Below are 25,510 nucleotides of genomic sequence, written 5' to 3' on the forward strand. Positions count from 1 at the left end.
ACCCAACAACATATAGAAAGGATTGTACACCATGACTAAATGGAACTTATCCCATAAATGCAAGGGTGGTTTAACATCTAAAAACCAATTAATGTAAAATACCGTATCAATAGAATAGAAGTCAAAAACTACATGATCATCTCAATACACACAGAAAAGGCATTTGACAAACTCTGATACCCATTTATCATGAAAACACTCAACAAACTAAGAATAGAAAGAAACTTTCCCTAACATGATGAAAAGCATTTATGAAAAATCCAAAACTAACAGCATACTTAATGGTGACTGCTTTTCGCCTAAGATCAGGAACAAGACAAGGAAGTTTGCTCTCACCGATTCTATTCAACTTTGTGCTGGAAGTTACAGCTAGAATAATTAGGCAAGAAAAGGAAATAACGGTCATTCATATTGAAAGGATGAAGCAAAACTATCTCTATTTGGAGATAACATGATGTTATCATAGAAAATTCTAAAGAATCCACCAAAAAATGGCTGGGACTAATAATTGATTTCAGCAAAATTGCAGGATACAAGATCAATATATAAAAATCACTTCTATTTCTATATACTACCAGTAAACGATCCAAAAAGTAAATCAAGAAAACAGTGCCATTTACAATAACATTAAAAAGAATAAAATAATTAGGAATTGAAGTGCAAAATTGTACTCTGAAAACTATACAACATTGTTGAAAAGAAACTTCAAGAGACCTAAATAAATAGAAAGACATCCTATGTTCATAAATCAGGAAAATGACTATAACACAGCAGTAATGAAGACACAGAGTACTGGCATGAGGATAGACAAACCAATCAGTGGAATAGAATTGAGACTCAGGAGATAATTCTTATGTTTATGGTGGTTTGACTTTTGGCAGGTGCCCAGATAATCCAGTGGGGCAAGAACGGTCTTTCCAACCAATGGTACCAGAACAACTGGATATCCACATGAAAAATAGTGAAGTTGGACTTCTTCCTTACACTATCAGTAAAATTTAACTCAAATGGATCAGACATAAATGAAAGAGCTAAAGCTATAAATCTCTTAGAAGAAAACATAGAAGTAACTTCTGATGCCCTTGATTAAGCGGTCTTCTTAAATGATCTCAAAAGCAACAGAAAGAAGATAAATTGGGCTTTCTCAAAATTAAAAACTGTTGTGCTTCAAAAGACATCATGAAGAAAGTAAAAAGACATCGGACAGGATGGAAGAAAATATTCCCGAATCTCATATCTGATCTGACTTATATTCAGAATGTGCAAAGAACTATTATAACTTAATAATAAAAAGACAAACAACCCACTAAAATGTAAGCAAAGAATTTGAATAGATATTTATCCTAAGAAGATAAACAAATAGCCAAAAAGCATGAAATATGCTTGACATCATTAGTCATTAGAGAAAGGCGAGGCAAAACCACAAAGAGCACATCATGTGTATTAGGATGGCCAAATAAATCAGTCAGACAGTAACAAATAACACATTAACAAACGTTAATGAGGTTGTAAGGGATTGGAACCATTCATACATTGCTGGTGAAGATGTAAAGTGGTGCCTCTGCTTTGGAAAACAATCTGATAATTCCTGACAGGCTAAATGTAGAATTATCATATGATTCAGCATGCTACTCGTAGGTATACATCCAAGAGAAATGAAAACATGTATCCACACTAAAACTTGTACACAAATGTTCATAGCACCATTACTCATATTAATAGATGGTCATCAACTGATGAACAGATAAATAAAATGTTGTTTAGCCATATAGTGGGAAAAAATTTGTCCATGAGAGGGAATGAAGTACTGATACATGCTACAATATGAATGAACCTTGAAAACGTTATGCTAAGTAAAAGAACCCAATTGCAAAAGACTAAATTATTGTATTATTTCATTTACATGAAATAGACAAATTTATAGAGACAGAAAGTGGATGAGCAGTTGCCGGGACTGGGAGTTCAGAGGGAGGAGACGGGGAATGAAGAGTGAGCACTAATGGGTATGGGGTTTCTTCTAGAGTGATGAAACATTTTCAAATTCATTGCGGTGATGGTTGCTCATCTCTTTAATATACTAAACATCATTAAATTATAGATTTTAAATAGGTGACTTGTACATCATGTATCTCAATAAGGTTGTTAAAAACAAAAGGAAGTGTTCACCTTCATTTCTTTTTTTTTCCCCCATTTAATTTGGAACACCCTTTAGAACGTGCAAAGTAATTTCAGCAAATGTTTGATCCCAGACTAATTTTCTGTACCCGTTGGGATGGATTTGAATTCAGAAATCTTTAGTAGCTGTACATCCCCATGCCTACATTTACGGAGCTCAATAGATTACAGTGGTTTCCACAGCCATTTCACAAATACCATCCCATTTGGTGGCAGCCAGGAAAAGTAAATCATCAAATTTGTCAAAAATATTTCCTAAGTACCTGTAATGATCATAGTACAGTGAAAGCTTGGTGCTTAGGAGCAAAGAGACGTCAGCTATTGCTTCAGGAAGTTGGTAAAATGTGTAAGCTGATGAGAACAATAGAGGAGCAATAAAAAGTATTTAACTCTGTATTACCTGGGAGAAACTCTGTGATAATCCCAGGATTTGTGTCATATATAGTATTATATAGCCTTGCTATAAAGAGGAAAGGCTCTTCTAGACCTGTGTCTACCACGATGTTTTGCCTTAGGATTTAATCTCTTGGCTCTTGTAGGAGCAAAAATTCTTCCACTTATGGATACTTCTGTCTTCTCCTGAAGAAAAATAAATCTAAGAGGAAATCTTTCCATTTATTCATTCAAACCCTTCACTGGATTTTCCTCCAAGAAAAAGAGTTACCTCTCTGATTGAAGAAATAGGGAGAATCTGATGTCCAATGGCCCCAATACCAGTAGGGACCTAAAAAGGAAACTTGTTTCTGTTCCCCTTCTTTCTTCTCTTCTTTCCTTTCATCCTTTCCTTGTTCCCATTCCTCTTTATTTCCCCCTCAGTGGCATGCCCTCCTTCCTCCTGCAAGGGATGCATGTCTTCCTTAAGTGACTTTGCTTTTAACTGGAAGGATGTATCCAGCGGCTTGAAAGGTAGAAGCCCCTGGTATCCTCCCCATTTAGCTTTACATAAGCAAGCTGATGAATTCATTGCTGTTTTGTGCTGGTCTTTGTTGTTTACTCTGTTTTAAACAGCCGTTGAAAAGAAATGTGAGTGGTAGCAAGTGCACATTAAACTGACCCTGAATCTCGAGCACTCCTGTTGACGTGTTCTGCTAAATGTAGAGTTAACCCCATGCTTCTCCATGCTTTCATTCTTATTCAATGAGGAAAATTCCTTAGACATATGTTTTACAGTTTTGCCTAATTACTGAATAGAGGAAATAATTGAATAACACAGGGTCAGGTCAAATAATGGGAATAGTACTCTTTACACAGATATTTAAAAATTAATATTAGCCAAAGAGATTCTGTAACTTACTGAAAATTTTAGCTACAGGGAAATGATGGTTTAAAATGCAATGTAGAGGTGCCTGGGTGACTCTGTTGGTTAAGAATCTGACTTTTGATTTCAGCTCAGGTCATTATCTCATGGTTTGTGGGATCAAGCCTCACATCAGTCTCTGCACTGACACCACAGAGCCTGCTTGAGATTCTCTCTGTCTCGATCTCTCTCTCTGACCCTCCCCCACTCATTGAGTTTCCTGACTTTCTGTCAAAATAAATAAATAGCCATTAAAAAAGGAACCTATACTTAATTCACAATTGTCCTGCATTTAGTCCATGATTCTTTTTTTTTTTAACATTTATTTATTTTTGAGAGACAAAGAGTGAGCAGGGGAAGGGCAGAGAGAGAAAGAGACACAGAATCTGAAGCAGGCTCCAGGCTCTGAGCTGTCAGCACAGAGCCCAACACGGAGCTCGAACTCACTAACCATGAGATCATGACCTGAGCTGAAGTCAGCCGCTTAACCAACTGAACCACCCAGGCACCCAGTCCATGATTCTGAAAAGAAAAAAAAATTTTTAAATAAAAATGCAATTTAGAAATATAAAATGCCATTTTGGAGGGATGAAATAACAAATAAAAAAGAAAACTGCAGTCTTGATATGAGTGTTTATGATATGCCTACTATATAACTAATACCAGACTATTAAAAGAAAGATATATTCTGTTACTGATCATGTCATGGATAATGTGTGGAAATCAGTCATTTCAATCAACCTTGCCCACTGTTGGGTTCCATGCAGTGGAGAATATATACCCTAGGAATGAAAGAAGAGTCAAATTTTTATCCTTATAAATAGAGGGATGGTATTTCCCAAAGTTCCCTGTAGAGCTGGAATGGAGACTTTATATGATACCAGAGGCTAATTTGGGGATCTCTACCTAACAAATCCTAAACCAAGATTTCCTGCTCCTTCCTATAAGGAGAATTAGGTCTTTAAGGCATTCCCCATTAAGATTTCCTTAGCTACCAGTTACATGGAAGACTATGGTTTTCCTCACAAATCCAGTTGCTGTCAGAAGAGTGTGCTGAAGACCAACGTTAAGAGATGGCCTTCCATTAGAACAACAGGGCCAGGAGTGCTTCCACATGGAAAGAGAAACTGAAGGCACACCCCCACCCCCCCTTATTGATTCATTAATATAAGTAGTGCAGGGTAGAGAAATTGGGTTCAGCTTATTTCTTGTTTTAGAGGAATAGCAGCCAACCTATTGATACAGTGTTATCAGGCTCCAGCCATCAGATCAGCTATTCCCAGTACTTGAAAGAATGATTAAAGAGTAAAAGGAAGAACTGGAATATACTAGTCAGCACTATCCCAATGATATTGGATAGAAGCCACCTACTCATGGGAACATGAAAAGCAGGGAATGAGAAAGTTGAGGGCAAGTCCTGACCCCCCTTCTTCACTCATTAATACAAGTAGACTCTCCAGCACTGTCCAGTTAGCATGGATGGGAGCCACCTCTTCATGGAAGCATGAGGAATAAGTATCCTCTCCCCCAACACACTAGAACACCAGAAATTTTGGAAGATCAGAGGTACCCATTCAGTCCCCAGTTTCATAATAAATATTTACGAAGTGCCAAGTGGTGCCTTGCGAAATGGCTATATAAGAATCAAAGCAGGACACAGTCACTATTCTCAATACATGGTTTGCTCACACTGGGGTGAGAGGCTAAAGATTTAGATTCTGGCCCTGACTACCCAAATAACTTTGTAAATGCTGTATATCATGGATTCTCCTGAAACTCTATTTCCTCATTATTAAATGAGAAAATAATAAGATTCATATACAGTGATATTCCTCAGATTCCCCTCTGTGCACATCTGCTCATCAGTGACTCCTTCCTTTGTACCCAGCCTATTCTGTCAACACACATCTGTTTTCAGAAAGGATATGACAAACTCATTCAGCCAAAAGAATGATGAACCACTATGTTCACAAGGTAAATCTTCCCAGAAGTATTTCTATTTTCAGGGAAGACTAACTCCTTAAGTTGAATACAGAAATAATTTCTACTTGTAGATTTTCACGTAGTTTAACTTCCTTTTCCTAGTATAAATCTAAAGTGTCGGGCAACTCCACTGACAAATCAGGCCAGCCATGCCGCATGGTGAGCTAGTATGGAAAATCTATGTCTTTTTGGTTTTGTTTTGTTTTCACATGTATTAGTTTATTTACTGATCTTGTAAACCTATCCAAAAAGTATTCCTAGGATACTCTGTCTCATGAGACAGAAATAGATCTTGCCTTTGAGCACTTCCATAGTTGGTGAAAATAGGCTTTGTACAATGATGCCTTGACCACATCTGTTACAAAAAATTACCCTTGCCGTCAACTTACTAGAATGTCATCACCCACTACAGTACAGAAGATGGAATGCATGTAGCAATTGATAACATGTAAATACCCATCCCGCTGCTGTGTTCCCTAACTGTAACTAAGAGATGGTCACAGGACTTATCATCCATCACTTCCTGTAATGCCTCAACCTGCCTTTGAACTTAGCATGTTTAGCTACAAAAACTTTAACAACACAAGACTCAAAAAATATTCTTTTAGTATTTGCTGCATTCATGACACTGCTAGGTACCAAATTACAAACAAAACTGAAGATGTGGTCCTTGATGTCAAAGCACTTTTACTGCTATATAGTTCTTCAGATTGAATCCTCTGCAGACATCATCAGAGGAACAGTTAAAGTAATGGGATGATTGGCCTGGAGAAGATGGAAGGTGCCATGTTATCATCTCCAATATTTGAATTATTGGGTATGTGGCAGAATAACTGGCATATATTCCAAAGTATGTAATTAGCAGATTTTGGAAATTTGGGGATGACTAATATTGACTCTAAATATGGAAGAACTTTCCAAATTTCAAAAAGTATCTGGACAGGATGTTCACATCTTGGGCTTGTAGAAAGAGTACGCTTATCAAGGTAAAGCTAAGTGTGACTTGAATATGATAGGTTCTTCATTAATATCTGCTGATTAGTTGATCAATTTCTTTGAGAGCTGTGCTATTTTACTGAAGATTCCCTACCAGTGTTAATAGAGTCTACCCCTTGAGAAATCTAAGAAGGTGTCACAGAGATAGTACACTTTGCAAGCTGCTAATATTCTTTTATCAGCTCTTTATTTAATATTTCTGGGCCCTGAATTGTTGTCAGTTAATTATAAGTGAAAATGGTCTGAAAAAATAATGTGGGCCTGTTTTTTCTTATTTCTTATAAATGCTAAAATAGCCCTAGAGTTTTCCTATACCTCCAAGGGCTAGAAACCTTCAGATTATCTCCCCAAACTTTCTAATGGTCAAATGGCCAAAAATCATCGTAACCCTAGAGCCCAGTTAGCTGTTGTATAGTCATAGCAATCTGGAAGAGTTTTTATTTGTTTCTTATGATTTTTTCTTGATGAATCTTTGCCTAATAGAAATGGGGAGAACAAAGTCAATAGCAATTGTCAAGATGGAAAGGAGTAAGATTTATCACAAGAGCGCAATAAGAGTTTCCTACGATTTTCATTCACTGAAGTTATGTTTAGTGGCCTGCCTCGTTATCATGATTAACTCTCATTTCTATCGATAACTTCAAGAATGAAATAGTCGTGTTTGTAGTGAACAACGAACACAAGGCCTAAGCCCCACATGAACTTTTATCCATAAATAAGAAGTGATGGCTAATGTTTACTGAGTGTTTGATATGTGCCAACAACTTTTATGTGGGCTACCTTATTTGTTATTCTAAGCAACACTGTCAGGTAGCTGTTTCCATTCTCTGCCCTGAATGTGAGGAAGCCAACGTGGAGAGTACCCAGGAAGGTATCCAGTTAGGGAGTAAGGCTGCAAAAGTTTGAACGTAGGCATGAACACAAAAGCCTGTACTCAAGACTCCCTCTGCCAGGCTCCCATCCACACGACCCACAATCCTCTATCCCCTGCCTTTGAGAATTAACACCTAACAAGAAATTGTTACAATAATAATCAGAAAAGATGTAACCTTGGTTTATAAATTCATGCTATGATAAAGCCAAGCTAAGCTGTGGACTGCTAAAAGTGGAGAAAGTACTAGAAAGTTCTAGAAAACTTCCTTCTCAACTGGAAAGGAAGGCTGAATTCATCAGGGATACATTCAAATAACATAAGCTCTGTCACTCCGAGGACCTTCTGCAAATGGTCTCCCTGCTCTCCGGACTGATGGAACACCTCCATCTGCCCAGCAGCTCTGCTGTGTTCTCCTCCTGGAAGTGACTGGGGTTCCTCTGTGAGTCACAGAAATACACAGTGGCTGGAAAGCTCCCTTGCAGCTTCCCTCCTGCTAAATGAGAGCAACTCTATTAGCAACCTCGAATAAGAACACTCACACAAGGAACACCACAATTAGCTGAATTTAGTTAACTAAAACCCTTTATGAATCAGTGTTTTTCCACAATTAACATCTAAGGGCAAAAAAAAGGGCACATTTCAAAATAATAATAAGAGAAGAAAACTTTTAAACTCTTCTCTAGGCCTGGTACACATTCACCCAAACTCCCACACTTCTACAGTTATATCATACTATTCAATAATAGCTAACATTTGTGGGAGCACTAACTGTGTGCCAGGCATTTGTACTAAGGGATTCATGGGTCTGCTTTTCCTTTAACATAGCAATCCTTTGAAGCAGATACTGTTATTCTTTTTATTTTAGAGATTTGCCAAATCCTTCCATGGAGTTAATTTGCTCAAGGTCATACATCTATCTAGTTAATGGTAGTAAGGAAGCTTAAACCCACACAGCATGTAATGCTTTAACCAATATGCCATATTGCCTCCTGATTATTTGTGCATAGTAAAATGATGATCCTGAAGAATATTACTCAATAAATAATAATAGCTAATTCACTGAGTGCTTCCTATATGCCAGGCACTGCTGTAAGCACATTATAACTACTATTTCATTTAATTTGCATATTTGTCCTTTAAAATAGGTGCCACTTTTATCCCCATTTTCTAGACTAGGAAAGCGAGGCACATAGAAGTTAAACTAATTCATTCTCTCCACATCACACATCACATAGTAATAGAGCCAGAACTGGAACAAAAATGTGTTAATCTAGAGTACATCCTTCTAATCATTACACATGTTTTCTTTCCTGCTTTCCTTCCTTCCTTCCCTCCTTCCCTCCTCCCTCCCTCCCTCCCTCTCTCCCTCCCTCCTTCAATCCTTTCTTCCTGCTTTCCTTCTTTCTTTCTTTCCTTCCTTCCTTTAGGACAGGACACAGAAGAATAATACAAGTCTAATGCATTTTAGAAAGATCTTCTCCAATAAACTTAATCAACCAATAAAAGTTGAATCAAAAAGGAAGTTCTGGTTGATTTATTTAATGACTATTCAAATGATCCAATTCTTGGGCTTTCTGGTTAATTGAATTTCCACTGGCTTTGGGCCATTCTGTTTAGAGAGAAATTCCAACCCCTGGGCTGTTTTATTTCATCTTCATCGGTAAGAAAGATTGGAAAATACCCAAGGATGTTCCCAGACAACTTGCCCTTTGAAGCATTACCCTTTTTTCAAGTATTCATGCTACAACTTTGAAGACTTCTTTTGTAAGGTATTTATTAGGAAACTAAAACTAAGCAGAATTTAGGTTTGGCCAAAGACCACCAGAAATACTACTATAGATGAACAAATTTGGATTAATTGACTCATTACACTGAGGAAGAACGCATACCATTGGGGACCATGGAGCAATTCTGGAATAAGGTATTAGAATGGTCTTATATGATTTCTGTGAGTGTAAGGTGATTTGGAAGAGTGTTCAAGGCAGCACGGTTGGTTACTGTCAAAAGAAAGGATGATTCTATGATCAGTTTTCTTAATAATCCTTATCCCTAGAAGGCAAGAAGACCAGACGATCAAGACAAAACTGTGATTGGTAAAGAAATAGTAACAACTCCTACCATTCTTGACATTAGAAGATGTCTGGTCCATTTTATGTTTTTTTAATGTTTGGTGTACAGTCAGTCGTAATCATGGACTGGTCTCATTTTATCTCCGTCCATCCCAGTCACAGACTGCTCTTATCTGATACAGTTCTGCTAGTCTGTCTGTGGTCAACAGGACAACACTAAGCCCAGGTGTGGGTGCCGGACTAGCTTCTGGCAACACGGAAGTCCAACTTGACAGCTGCTTTTCTCTTTCTCAAAAATGATGTATGTTCATTTCATAGAACTTGAAAGACGTGGAAAGCATTGAGAAAAAAAAACCTAATAGCTTGCTCGTAGTCTCTTTTCTCCTGAATGGGAATACTGGAAAGAGGGAGAGGATAAGAAAGCAAACCATCATATGCGCTGCTGGAAGTACTAGAGGCTTCAGCTTCTGGCAGCACTGGAGGCCCCACAGCAAGAAAAGCTGAAAAGAGAGCAATGGGGATCACCCCCACAAAAGCCAACTCAGCTATGGTGGTAAAGATAGCAATTACTAAGCTGCATTCAGAAGGTGGCATTCCAAGTCAAATGATTTGGAATGTTCTCGATGCAAACATACCACAGTTGCCAGCACTGAACTTTTCCATTCAATAGAGCGCTTACCGTGTGCCAGGCGCATACGTTAACTTCTCTAAAACTCATAACAATCCTATGATGTCACCTCCATTGTTATCTCATTGTATAGATGAGGAAACTGAAATATAGAGATGTTTAAAACAAAACAAAAGAACAACCTGTCCAAAGTCACAGAGCTAGGAAGAAAGGGTCCTGAGATTTCAGCTCTATCAATATGGCTGTGGTGTGCGCTGGTGACCACATTATTTACCTAGTTTTGCCCACTTGGAGTATGAAAACCTTGACTCCAATAGTCACCAGGTTTTAAAACAATTGCATCTCCTATCTCTCTATTGCTGGTTCCTTCCCCTTCTTTCTCTCTTTCTCTCATATGTATATTGAGAACTATATATACACATGTATATGTGAGGAAACACACACACATACTTACTAGATTCTTTACATTTAACTTTATGTAGAACTACAAAATAAATTAGCAAAAATGATGGAACGCAACACTGGAGTGAGACTACACACCCTTTTCAATACATTAGGATATGTATAAAATACACAACGGCTCTGACAAAAACGTGCAATAAGAATCCGTTACTAAATTCCATTTTTTTTCTTCTTAGGGACCTAATAAAATCCTCTAACCTCCTGCTAAGTGCTAAGAGATGGGTGGCTGTTCAGATTCCTTCTATTTCCTCCTTTCATTGCAATATGCTGCCTCTTTACCATGTGTTTTAGCCTATTTCATTCTGTACTGGGATGGGGACATTTCAAGAGAAGTCACTTTCTGCGTAACAGGAATATGAAGCTAGACCCGCCCCCATTGCACGACACCATCACAAGTCTCAGGTAAAACAATCAAATATGCCCGTGGCAACAACAGCTTATAAAATTCCTGTTGAGAGGCGCCTGGGTGGCTCAATCTGTTAAGCGTCTGACTCTTTATTTCAGCTCAGGTCATGATCTCACGGTTTGTCCGCTGAAGCGCAACCNCTCAAAATAAATAAATAATTTTTAAAAATACCCGTTTAATAACATCCTACCCTATGTCTTTTAGGCTCTGTAGGTATCAAAAGGCAAGAGCCGTGGCCATCTTTTATGTACAGAGCTTGATAATCACCTATGTATTCTGATGAGCGTTGATTAAAAGTAGTCAGTCTACAAATACTGATCACCACCCCCAGGGGAGACACTGTGGGGATTAGAAAATGTCTAAAAGAAATCCACCTCTTAGGCAGCAGGAGTACCTTCAAATTCATTTCTACCCTGACAAATAACTTAAAGCAAACTTCTTAATTTGACATTCCATTTTTCATAGACATTTGTAATGCAGAACCAGCCAAATTAATGAATTTACCTGCTACTTTGCAATTGAATGACACTGATATCTATCATTGCCTCTGCCATAGAATCACCAAGGGAACACTCAAGTGCCCTTCTCAGTAAAATGAGGCAATTTCGATTTCACAGACATGTATGCTAAATATAGAGCTGTTAGTAATCATCACTGTAAGAACACTTAAAAATATACCTTTTTTAATGTTTATTTATTTTTGAAAGAGAGGCAGAGAGAGAGAGAGTGCTAGTGTGGGAGGGAGAGAATGAAATGCAGAATCCAAAGCAGGCTCCAGGCTCTGAGCAGTCAGCACAGAGACCGATGTGGGGCTTGAACTCATGACCTGAGCCGAAGTCAGATGCTTAACTGACTGAGCCTAGATGCCCCTTAAGAATATCTTTAAGACTAGACACAGATCATGGCCCATTCAATTTCACAAACGTTTATTGGAATAAGTGTCAAGTAATTGAAATACAAAAATGGAAAATACTGCCTAACCCAGACAGTGAGGGCCTTACAGATTTACATAAAAAACAGGCATACCAATGGATACTTTCATTAGTTGACACTACCATATGTGTTGGAACACAGAAAGGCTTCTAATCATGTGAGTTCGGGATGAAGAGGGCAAGTGGAAAGCATTAGAGATGAGATCATGTTTGAGTGGTATCTTTAAAATATAAGTAAAAACAGCCAACTAAATATAACAATGGATAAGTATCCCGTATGATGTCCAACAGGTGAATGGTAACTCAAAATGTTGATTCAATATCCAGATTTTGTTGTTGTTGCTGTGTTGTTGTTATTGTTGTGTTGTTACTTGCTTTACTGGCTCAGTTGACTGGATTTTATTTTTTCATTCATTATTTATTCATTTGATTAGAATTGGGAAGTCACCTAGCCTAAGAGCCCAGGAGGAAATAAAAAAATCTTTTCCCTCTTAGCTTAAGGGTGATTTCCACAAACACAGTTACTGATAGTGTAGCTAATCAAGACAGAAATAAATGCTCAGAAAAAGTACAAAGATTTCTCTGGAGCAGGTGAGAAGGAAAATTGTTTTTGCCTTTATTTCTTATGTCGTTGAAACAGGAGATATCAAGCTCTCACGACCTGTGGAAAGCTTGAAATCTTCAAACATAAAGGGAGGCCACTAGTACATCTCCTCAAGGCAAATGAAGAGAATTCTAATTCAACTGATTAGAAAGAATTAGAAGCCCACAGATGGTGCTTATTAAAGTAATATATCAAGAAAAGCCCAGTAGGGAGTACTAATAGAATCCGTTACAATTAGTTGTGATTGGATCGGATCCTTGTTACAAGTATTTTCTTTGGAATTCTGGCTTTGGGAGAAATTGGGTTTGGGATTAAAATGGCAGCTGTCAAATTTGTATTACATTTACAGATGAACAATATCACTTTGACAAGTCACTTTAGGCCTAGCCCTGTCACCAGAGTTTTCCTAGGGTGCTGTAGGTACACGGTATGGAAGTTTTCACTGGAATCCAAGAGTTGAGAGAAATGTTGTTAAATGTGGGAAGGAATCTGTTCTCAGAGAAAATCTATCTTACTTTAGAAGTCCTCTTTAGTGGTCTGTAAAACGACTACTTCAGGCTTAAGGGACTTCCAACTAGTTCTGAATATCGTCCAGCTCTTTTAAGACTGAAATCAGTTTTGTTTCACAATAAAAGTATATGTTTTTCAATATAAATCATTTAAAATTTTCCCTATGGCTGACCTACAATGCCATGACCAAAAGAAGAATCCACATAAACTACATTTTTTTCATATTTGCCCATTGTAAATAGAAGAAATCGTTAAAGTATTGTTAAATAGAGTAATATTCCCAGTACGAATCAAATGCTCATTCAATATCCAGATTTTGTTTTAGCCAGATTTCATGTAAGTTTCACTTGGTATTGCACAATGCTTCCATTTGCTTTCCTTTGGAAAGAGGTCTCCAACAACATTGCCGAAGACTTTTGGAATATTCAATACACATACATGCACACAAATCTTTTATTTCAATTCATTTCCCTCTTTGAATTTTTCTCCCAGTTCCAACCCTGTCCAAAACATTTTGACTCCTAAGGGGTCTCTATTTTTCCTTGAAACTTTGCCAGGAGAAAGATTACTGATCCAATAACGTCCCAGTTGAGCCACTTATTATGGTATTCTAATACAGTTTGCAAATATATACTAATATAATTGAAAGAAATCATGATCATAGCTTGGCAGTCATCTTCTGAAATATTAAATGCACTTTTCTTTTTATTTTTCCTAAAAAGTTTATTGTCAAGTTGGTTTCCATATAACACCCAGTGCTCATCCCAACAAGTGCCCTCCTCCATGCCCATCACCCCCTTCCACTCCCCGCCACACCCATCAGCCCTCAGTTTGTTCTCAGCATTCAGGAGTCTCATGGTTTGCCTTCCTCCCTCTCCCCAACTATTTTTCTCCTTCTTCTCCCTCATGGTCCCTGTTAGCTTCCTCCTAATCCATCTATACATGCAAACATATGGTATCTGTCCTTCCCTGCCTGACTTATTTCACTCAGCATAACACCCTCAAGTTCCATCCATGTTGCTACACATGGCCAGATTTCATTCTTTCTCATTGCCATGTAATATTCCATTGATAAATATACCACATCTTCTTGATCCATTCATCAGTTGATGGACACTTAGGTTCTTTCCATGTTTTGGCTATTGTTGAGAGTGCTGCTATAACATTGGGGTACATGTACCCCTCTGCATCGGTACTCCTGTATCCCTTGAGTAAATTCCTAGCTCTTACTGCTGGGTCATAGGGGAGTTCTATTGTTAATTTTTTGAGGAACCTCCATACTGTTTTCCAGAGGGGTTGCACCAGCTTACATTCCCACCAACAGTGTAGGAGGGTGCCCGTTTCTCTACATCCTCACCAGCATCGAGAGTCTCCTGATTTGTTCATTTTAGCCACTCTGACTGGCGTGAGGTGGTATCTCAGTGTGGTTTTGATTTGTATTTCCCTGATGAGAAGGGATGCTGAGCATCGTTTCATGTGTCTGTTGGCCAACTGGATGTCCTCCTTGGAGAAGTGTCTGTTCATGTCTTCTGCCCATTTCTTCACTGGATTATTTGTTTTTCGGGTGTGGAATTTGGTGAGTTCCTTATAGATTTTGGATTCTAGCCCTTTATCTGATATGTCATTTGAAACTATCTTTTCCCATTCCATCAGTTGCCTATTAGTTTTATGGATTGTTTCCTTTGCTGTGCAGAAGCTTTTGATCTTGATGAGGTCCCAGTAGCTCATTTTTGCTCTTGATTCCCTTGCTTTTGGGGATGTGTCAAGTAAGAAATTGCTGCGGTTTGGGTCAAGGAGGTTTTTTCCTACTTTCTCTTTAGGGTTTTGACAGTTTCTTGTCTCACATTCAGGTCCTTGATCCATTTTGAGTTTATTTTGGTGTATGGTGTGAGAAAATGATCTAGTTTCATTCTTCTGCATGTTGCTGTCCAGTTCTCCCAGCACCATCTGTTAAAGAGGCTGTCTTTTTTCCATTGGATATTCTTTCCTGCTTTGTCAAAGGTTAGTTGGCTGTATACTTTTGGGTCCACTTCTGAGTTCTCAATTCTGTTCCATTGGTCTATGTGTCTGTTTTTGTGCCAATACCATACTGCCTTGATGATTCCAGCTTTGTAATTGAGGCTAAAGGCTGGGATGGTGATGCCTCCCATTTTGGTTTTCTTCTTCAATATTCCTTTGGCTATTCCGGGGTTTTTTGTGGTTCTATACAAATTTTAGGATAGTTTGTTCTAGTTTGAGAAGATGCTGGTGCAATTTTGGTTGGGATTGCATTGAATGTGTGTATTGCTTCGGGTAGTAATGACATTTTAACTATATTTATTCTTCCGACCTATGAACATGTAATGTTTTTCCATTTCTTTGTGTCTTCTTCAATTTCCTTCATAAGTTTTCTATAGTTTTCATCATACAGATCTCCTATATTTTTGGTTAGGTTTATTCCTAGGTATTTTATGGGGTTTTTTTGTGCAATTGTGAATGGGATCAGTTTCTTGATTTCTCTTTCTGTTACTTCATTATTGGTGTATAAAAATGCAACTGATCTCTGTACGTTGATTTTGTACCCTGCAACTTTGTGGAATTCATGGATCAGTTCTAGTAGGCTTCTGATGGAGTCTGTTGGGTTTTCTGCGTAGAGTATCATGTCATCTGCGTAAAGTGAAAGTTTGACTTCTTCTTTGCCAGTTCTGATGCCTTTAATTCCTTTTGTTGGCTGATGCTAGGACTTCCAGCACTATGTTAAACAACAGTGATGAGAGTGGACAGCCCTGTCGTGTTCCTGATCTCCAGGGGAAAGTTCTCAGTTTTTCCCCAGTAAGGATGATGTTAGATGAGGGCTTCTCATAGATGGCTTTTTTGATGTTTAAATGCACTTTTTAAACAATGGCTTAACCTGCTATACCAACAAGCTAATCTCTGGTTGGAGGAAATAAACTCTATTACAGATATTAAAACCAGAACTCCTTCCTTTTAACTTACAGATATTTGTACCTTAATTCACGTTATTCCATCAGTCTAGACTGCATCATCCTCTGTGTATCAGAAACTTTTGGAGTGTTCCTTGACCCCTCAGAAAGAACCAAGTGTTTTTTCACAGTCCATAGCATTCATCTCTGCTTAGAAAGAATGCCAATTATTCTTTACATGTCAGTGAACTGCTCACATCTATGTCTCTCACCAGTCAGCAACTCGAATGGAGTGTTTCATAAACAAACTGAGGCCTTAGGTGGAGATGAAGGATTTGGACAGGAATGGGAGAGAAACAAAGAACTGTCAAGACAAAGGCACCGAAAGGGAATACAGTGGAATTAGTTCATGGTTCATTGGGGCAAGTCACACTCACATGTGTCCTAGCACCATCATCTGAAATGGTGGGTCACTTTCTTTTGGGTAGATACCAATGTCCTGATTTCAGGTGTTTTATCTGAATTGAAATAGGACCCTTAGTAAGGGTGGAAAACTAGTGAATACACACTTTTAAAAAGCTGTGGGAGACAGTTGGGGCTTCTTTCAAATGAGCAGATGTTTTCAAAAATGGTTTTAGCCTCAGAATAGAAACCAAATTAAAAAGTGAGAAACCAAGAGAGAAAATACTGCAGAGGTCNGCTAAAGGCTGGGATGGTGATGCCTCCCATTTTGGTTTTCTTCTTCAATATTCCTTTGGCTATTCGGGGTTTTTTGTGGTTCTATACAAATTTTAGGATAGTTTGTTCTAGTTTGAGAAGATGCTGGTGCAATTTTGGTTGGGATTGCATTGAATGTGTGTATTGCTTCGGGTAGTAATGACATTTTAACTATATTTATTCTTCCGACCTATGAACATGTAATGTTTTTCCATTTCTTTGTGTCTTCTTCAATTTCCTTCATAAGTTTTCTATAGTTTTCATCATACAGATCTCCTATATTTTTGGTTAGGTTTATTCCTAGGTATTTTATGGGGTTTTTTTGTGCAATTGTGAATGGGATCAGTTTCTTGATTTCTCTTTCTGTTACTTCATTATTGGTGTATAAAAATGCAACTGATCTCTGTACGTTGATTTTGTACCCTGCAACTTTGTGGAATTCATGGATCAGTTCTAGTAGGCTTCTGATGGAGTCTGTTGGGTTTTCTGCGTAGAGTATCATGTCATCTGCGTAAAGTGAAAGTTTGACTTCTTCTTTGCCAGTTCTGATGCCTTTAATTCCTTTTGTTGGCTGATGCTAGGACTTCCAGCACTATGTTAAACAACAGTGATGAGAGTGGACAGCCCTGTCGTGTTCCTGATCTCCAGGGGAAAGTTCTCAGTTTTTCCCCAGTAAGGATGATGTTAGATGAGGGCTTCTCATAGATGGCTTTTTTGATGTTTAAATGCACTTTTTAAACAATGGCTTAACCTGCTATACCAACAAGCTAATCTCTGGTTGGAGGAAATAAACTCTATTACAGATATTAAAACCAGAACTCCTTCCTTTTAACTTACAGATATTTGTACCTTAATTCACGTTATTCCATCAGTCTAGACTGCATCATCCTCTGTGTATCAGAAACTTTTGGAGTGTTCCTTGACCCCTCAGAAAGAACCAAGTGTTTTTTCACAGTCCATAGCATTCATCTCTGCTTAGAAAGAATGCCAATTATTCTTTACATGTCAGTGAACTGCTCACATCTATGTCTCTCACCAGTCAGCAACTCGAATGGAGTGTTTCATAAACAAACTGAGGCCTTAGGTGGAGATGAAGGATTTGGACAGGAATGGGAGAGAAACAAAGAACTGTCAAGACAAAGGCACCGAAAGGGAATACAGTGGAATTAGTTCATGGTTCATTGGGGCAAGTCACACTCACATGTGTCCTAGCACCATCATCTGAAATGGTGGGTCACTTTCTTTTGGGTAGATACCAATGTCCTGATTTCAGGTGTTTTATCTGAATTGAAATAGGACCCTTAGTAAGGGTGGAAAACTAGTGAATACACACTTTTAAAAAGCTGTGGGAGACAGTTGGGGCTTCTTTCAAATGAGCAGATGTTTTCAAAAATGGTTTTAGCCTCAGAATAGAAACCAAATTAAAAAGTGAGAAACCAAGAGAGAAAATACTGCAGAGGTCATAAAACAGGCTTCCCATGGTTGGCAGGCCAACTGGACAGGGACAAGAGTAATCCCAAATTCTAATTTCTCCTTACAGGAGCCCTGTTCTAGGAAATAACTGAGTAGTTAGCAATCTGGATGGATGGAATGATGGATGGATGGATGGATGATGGATAAGTTTGATACATCGTTATATATGTACATAACTGGAAAAAATACACAAAATTATTAAGAGCAATTATCTGTGTTGTAGGAATATAAAATAACTTTTAACCATTATTTTTTCATCTTTCCCAATTTTTTTGATGGAAGTATGTCCTATTTTTACAATCAGAAAAAGGTGATTAAAATACATATGTGTGTGCGTGTGTCTTATTTTTTGTTTTGTTTTGACTAAACCAGTAATTCTCAGTTGGGTGCAATTTTGTCCCCTGGTCAGCATTTAGCAATGTCTGGAGACATATTTGGTTGTCACAATTGTGGTGTCTGGTACTGACATCTAGTTAGCGGAGGTCAGGAAATGCTTCTGACCATCTTACAGGACAGCTTGTGAAATTCATATGTATTACAAGCTATAATCTCTGTGTCAGAATTACCCAAGTGAAAATGAGCTTCTGGTCTGACAGATATTGAAGAATATTGTGTTTCTTCTTTACTTTTATGTTTTATATGTTGACTAATATAGGCCCTCATGTGGAACAAGCCAAAATAAATACATATTGGGTTGAATTGAATTAAAAGTGTACATACTTTTGGACACAGTGTAGATATAAAAGATGCATAATACATTTTAGAATAAGTAATGAAAAGATATATTTTTATTACCCATCTAGAACCAAGAATTGATTTCACTCAATAAGAAATTAGTGGACATCTTCTGGGCATATATCACTTTGCCAGATGTTCTGCAAAGTATAAAAGTAACATAAAATGCATTCCCTGACCTTGAAGAATTTGCAGTCTAACCAAAGAAATAGAACATATCCTAGGAAAACTATTTTGTTCCAGAAAAGAGCAGCCCACGGCTGTATGCCAAAATAAGTACCTAATTAGTGCAGTAAGACTTTAAGGAACAGAAAAAAAATCAATATGTCTGGAATTGTCAGAGATGGCTTCCTGGCAAATAAGGGAACTGAGCTGACACTTCACAGATTGATGGACAAAATGTCCGTATGATCAGCAAGGAAGAGAAGGTATTGCAAGACAGAGAAAAAAAGCATGATTAAAACTAAGAAGTTAAGCCCATCATGGGCAGGTTCATGGGGGAAAGTAAAGACTACCCTAGCTGAAGCAGGTCATAGATTGGAACAGCTAGGAAATGGCCAGGCTATGGTGAGAATCAAATGATTCTTATCAGTAGGAATGGTCTGTAAATATCCAAACCTAGGAATGGGATAAAATGCCCTCTCCAACAAAGTTTGGAAATCATGTTTTCAGTCTTTATCAACACTTAAAGTGGTTACTTAACCTAATATGGGTTAGCATTATCTTCCCACACGTACAGACCTTTGTACTATATAAAGCAACAATCTGGCCTACATAGTGTACCTAATATTCCATAAAAGTGACCATTAGTAAAGGAAAGCCAAATTTAGCTGTACGCCATGTAGCCTTCTCCCCCTTATGACTACAAAGATAGCAAGAGTCCTCATTTCAGAAGAGAAGGGCTCTAATTAAAAGAAGTCTTTTAATTACTTCAGCTAATATTCTAATATTATGTTTTTATCAAGGGAATGAAAGGGCAAGTATTCTGTATTGTCAAGGAGTCTTGCAGAAGATAGAAATGAAGAATTAACGATGTTAAGAATTATTAGACTTGGGGCTCTTGGGTGGCTCAGTCGGTTAAGTGTCCAACTTCAGCTCTGGTCACGATCTCACAGTTAATGGGTTCGAGCCCTACGTCGGGCTCTGTGCTGACAGCTCAGAGCCTGGATCCTGCTTTGGATTCTGTGTCTCCCTCTCTTTCTGCCCCTCCCCCACTCACACTCTGTATCCCTCTCTCTCTCTCTCAAAAATAAATAAGCCTTAAAAAATTTGTAAATATTTATTAGACCTAATTCAATGCACATATATGTTGAGCTAGTAATTAAATACAGTAAGTAATAGATCACTGCCTCTGAAACAAAACAACAACAACAAAAAACTTACCTTATACATAAATACAATTTGCCTAATCTTTTTCTACTTGCTAGGGTACACTTATCTTTTCTGACTGGAAACTCAGAAGAAAGAATTTTGGAGAATAAATGGGCTTTATATTTAGGATAAGAACAACTCCAGGGGCACCTGGGTGGCTCAGTCGGTTGAGCATCTCACTTCAGCTCAGGTCATGATCTCACGGTTCGTGAGTTTGAGCCCCACATCAGGCTCTGTGCTGCCAGCTCAGAGCCTGGAGCCTGCTTGGGATCCTGGGTCTCCCTCTCCCTCTCTGCCCCTCCCCCACTCCCCCAATCTGTCTCTCGGTCCCGTCTCTCGAAAATAAATAAACATTAAAAAAATTTTTAAAAAGAACAACTCCAATGCAGTAACAATTAATAACTAATTTTTGAAACTCCCAAAAGAAATGAGCCAATGTGTTTTTTAAATATATATTAGCATTATATATATCTTAACCTGTAAATACTAGAGTCAAATTAACTATAAAGCAAGAATTCTTAGCTCTTCATAAAAGAGGTTTAAATAAATGTTAGTTCGCCTATGGGGCACGTGGGTGACTCAGTCAGTTAGCCCTCCAACTTTGGCTCAGCTCATGATCTCTTAGCTCATGGGTTTGAGCCCCGCATCGGGCTTTGGGCTGACAGCTTAGAGCCTGGAGCCTGCTTTGGATTCTGTGTCTCCCTCTCTCTCTGCCCCTCCCTGGCTTGTGCTTTCTCTCTCTCTCAAAAATAAATCAAAATTTTTTAAAAATGTCAACTCACCTACGAAGCTTTGTTGGTTAGGAAAACGTTCAGCTGTATATGATAACCTTACTTACAGTGGTTTAAGAAAATGGAGATTGGGTTCTTTTTAAAGAGAATTAGAGGGGCACCTGGGTGGCTCAGTCAGTTAAGTGTCCTACTTGGCTCAGGTCATGATCTTGCAGTCCATGGGTTTGATCCCCACGTCAGGCTCTGTGCTGACAAGCTCAGAGTCTGGAGCCTGCTTTGTATTCTGTGTCTTCCTCTCCCTCTGCCCGTCTCCCACTTGCACTCTGTCTCTCTCTTTCTCTCAAAAATAAATAAACATTTTAAAAACTTTTTAAAAAATAAAGAGAATTAGAAAGGATGGTAGACCATGGCTCTTATTGGTGGCTCCATGATGCGATTTAGGGCAAAGCTCTTTCGGGTTTTCTAATAAGCATCCTTAGGTGACCATCAGTTACATCCCAAAAATATATCACATGAACCACCTCTAGTTAAAAGGTAGGCTGAGAAATGGTTTTTACTTGTGCCCATTGCAATCCCAAATAAAAGTCACAAAGAATGGAAAAATTATGTAAGCCAATTAGCAACTCTATCAACAACACAAGATCCATGATTATACTAAGACTCAGCCATTATGTTTGTTAACGCATTGCTAAGTGAATTGCCCCAATATCTAGGTGTCACACAAAGTTCAGCTTCCAAGTTTTCTTGAACTAGGTCATTTTGTGCCTTTAAGCTATGTTTTCCTCTAATGGATTTCTTGGAGAAGAGCCCAAGCGCGGCTTGTATCCATTCATAGAAAAGGTTTCTGTGTAGTATTGCTTTGCCTACAAGGGCAAGAGTGATGCAGGAAGATTTCCACCAGTCAGAAAGTTACCAACTGATACACTGTGGATGGTAATTGACAGAGCTAATTCAGGGAAGTGAAAAAGAGGGAAACTGAAGGTATGGCATAGTCCCTTTGCTTTCCCAGCTGCTTTCAGCTTTTGCTGGTAAGGAAGCAAGTGGTGGTATCTTAAGAGCTCTTAAATTCTTGGGGTGGGTAGAGAAGCAGGCAAGCAGGCAGGTTGGAAGGAGGGGGCAGTGTGGAGGGGGGTGAGGGATGACAGTTCAATATCTAACAGTATCTGGTACATAGTAGGTGCTCCAGCAATATATGTTGAATAAAGCTTTTGCTTATTTACCCTTATTAAAGAGTGAACAGAAGTTGACTTAAAAGAAGTATTCCTCATCCACTTTAAGGAAGTAAATGTTAGTCAGCATCCATACCATCTGAATACAAGCTCTGTGAGGACCCCAAAGGCTCTCGCTCGGGAGGTCTTTCCCTGTCTTTTATGTGACCTGGCGGATTTTTTCAATTCATACCCAGTGTTAATTAATCAGATCTATAGGAATTGGTTTCTAAGCCATTTGGCCACCAAGCAGATTATTAAGCATTGCAAAATCAATTTAAAGTGATTTTTAAGTGTTTAAAATCATCTTATAATTTCCTAAATCAGCATGAAAGTCAGCTTGAAATGGAGGTTAAGGATTATTCGTCAATACATCGAGCACTCAAGTGTTGAGGGGCATTTGAAGATGTATGAATAACGGTCCCCACCATTTACAACTTATGACCCACTTGGGGAGACACCACGTGTGCAAGGGTGAGGGGGAATCACATAATAATGTTGATTATATTTACGACTTGTACAATTAATAAGACAGACAGCACATGTTTCATTTTACCCAGAATAACAACTAATTTGGACTTTGCTGAAGTGGACACACGGACTAACTATATCCTGCCACATAAATCTTGAGACCCTGATACAAGGATCATAGCATTTGAAGATTAGAGTATAAAGTACTGCTTAGAATAGATAATCTATCAGGAGTTCCATAGGAGGAAATAAAAACAATTATTCTTTTTCTTTTTTTAAAAAACTAGGTCATGGAACTAAAGGAGTATTTGAGCTTCTGTCTGGATGGCGCAGAACGAGAGAGAACTTGCCCTTCAAAGACAGGGTAGCAGATGCCTATTCTGATGTGATGGTCACCTATACCATGACCAGCTCCTTGTACTTCATTACCTTTGGCATGGGTGCCAGCCCATTCACAAACATAGAGGCTGTGAAGGTCTTCTGTCAGAACATGTGTGTCTCCATTCTATTGAACTACTTCTACATTTTCTCATTCTTTGGCTCCTGTCTGGTCTTCGCCGGCCAGCTAGAGCAAAACCGCTACCACAGCATCTTTTGCTGTAAGATCCCCTCTGCAGAGTACCTGGACCGCAAACCTGTGTGGTTCCAGACAGTGATGAGTGATGGGCATCAACAGACATCCCATCATGAGACGAACCCTTACCAGCACCATTTTATTCAGCACTTCCTGCGCGAACATTACAACGAATGGATTACCAATATCTACGTGAAGCCATTTGTTGTCATCCTCTATCTCATTTATGCTTCCTTCTCCTTCATGGGGTGCTTGCAGATCAGTGACAGAGCCGACATCATCAATCTCCTAGCCAGCGATTCCCCGAGCGTTTCCTACGCCATGGTCCAGCAGAAATATTTCAGCAACTACAGCCCAGTGATAGGATTCTACATCTACGAGCCCCTGGAATACTGGAACGGCAGCGTCCAGGAGGACCTGAGGAGACTCTGTAGTGGGTTCACGGCAGTGTCCTGGGTGGAGCAGTATTACCAGTTCCTGAAAGTTAGCAACATCAGTGCCAATAACAAGAGTGACTTTATCAGTGTCCTACAAAGTTCATTTTTAAAAAAGCCAGAATTCCAACATTTTCGAAACGATATCATCTTCTCCAAGGCGGGGGATGAAAACAACATTATTGCCTCTCGCTTGTACCTGGTGGCCAGGACTAGCAAAGACAAGCAGAAGGAAGTCATAGAAGTGTTGGAAAAATTGAGGCCCCTGTCGCTCTCAAAGAGCATCCGATTCATCGTGTTCAACCCCTCCTTCGTGTTCACGGATCATTATGGCTTGTCTGTCACAGTGCCTGTTCTGATTGCAGGCTTTGGTGTTCTCCTGGTGTTAATCCTGACCTTTTTCCTAGTGATCCACCCTCTGGGAAACTTCTGGCTAATTCTTAGCGTCACCTCAATCGAGCTGGGCGTTCTGGGCTTAATGACATTATGGAACGTCGACATGGATTGCATTTCTATCTTGTGCCTTATCTACACTTTAAATTTTGCCATTGACCACTGTGCACCACTGCTTTACACATTTGTATTAGCAACTGAGCACACCCGAACACAATGTATAAAAAGCTCCCTACAAGAGCATGGGACAGCCATTTTGCAAAACGTTACTTCTTTTCTTATTGGGTTGGTCCCCCTCCTATTTGTGCCTTCGAATCTGACCTTCACACTGTTCAAATGCTTGCTGCTCACTGGGGGTTGCACACTTCTGCACTGTTTTGTTATCTTACCTGTGTTCCTCACCTTTTTCCCCCCTTCCAAAAAACACCACAAGAAAAAGAAACGGGCCAAACGGAAGGAGAGAGAGGAAATTGAATGCATAGAAATTCAAGAGAACCCTGATCACGTCACCACAGTCTGAAGGGTGTAGACAAATGGATTATTTTTCTTTTCCAGTATTGCACAACGATGCAGGGAGAGCAAAGCTCACACCTCAGCTGCTTGGGCTGGCCAGGGGTAACAAGGAAAGTCAGATCAAGAGTGAATTGTTCATGACACATCAAGGTGTCCGCTTCCTGGGGGGAAGAGAGAATCAAAGAAGAGGGAAATGTTCTTTACAGCCTTGTTCTCCACTAAAGATAAGTTTGTGGATGTGATCTTAGAGCTCTTCCAAGGAATGGACGAATCAATGGAGCATTGGAAGGCCAAAAGATCTAACTGCTTTTAAAAATAATATGCATAAGAAAGATGGAGAGGAGAGGAAAGGGGGCCTCTAAATAGGGAAAAAGACAGTCAATGTCAAAATTGCCATGGCGTTTTTCTTATTTGTGTTTTGAACAGGTTGGTCAAAGGAAACCTATGCACTTGGGAAGTACATATTTAATCCCGTCTAAGCCAAAGGACTTCCCAATCCATTTTACGTGTACATATATATGTATATATGCCATATATACATATACTTAGATTTGTCTTTAGTGTACATTGATGTTTGTGTAGAAGAAGTTGTACATTTGCAGATGGGCTGGCCTTTCTCTAGAAAGTCACATCAGCCTTAGCCAAATATAGATGCATTAATGGCAATTCAAAACAATTCAAGTGTTTCAGCAGCAAGAGTGTTATACAACTGTGTGATAAGCAAAATAAACAGAGACGTCAGTCCATTAGATTCTACATTTCATGTCAATCTTTGAGACTCTTGCTTTGGATGACTTGGCAAACACACACACACACACACACACACACACACACACACACACACACGGCATTTAAACCAATTACCACATGGTTAAAATTTCACATTGGAACTAAATAGTTGATAAGGCTTTTCATTGAGGTCTAATGCTTCTCTATATTTGAAAAGGCTGATTTGCCTGCTTTCAGAGAGCTTACCCACTGCAAATGAAGATTTTTACACATACTGTCCATACATGTGTGTATAGGGTGCACGTGTGTGTGTGTGTGTGTG

General features: G+C 38.8%; 1 protein-coding gene across 1 annotated transcript in view; it reads left to right on the forward strand.

Annotated features, from left to right (window-relative positions):
• PTCHD4 (patched domain containing 4) overlaps positions 1-24,466 on the forward strand; it is a 206,864-nt gene extending 182,398 nt beyond the window's left edge. The window contains exon 10 of the mRNA XM_077764809.1: positions 22,833-24,466. Within this exon, the coding sequence (XP_077620935.1) occupies positions 22,833-24,466 (1,634 nt within the window). The remainder of the gene's footprint in view (positions 1-22,832) is intronic.
• The last annotated feature ends 1,044 nt before the right edge of the window (positions 24,467-25,510 follow it).

Source organism: Crocuta crocuta, unplaced genomic scaffold (genome assembly GCF_008692635.1).
Source record: "Crocuta crocuta isolate KB4526 unplaced genomic scaffold, BGI_CrCroc_1.0 scaffold44, whole genome shotgun sequence".
Lineage (NCBI taxonomy): Eukaryota > Metazoa > Chordata > Mammalia > Carnivora > Hyaenidae > Crocuta > Crocuta crocuta.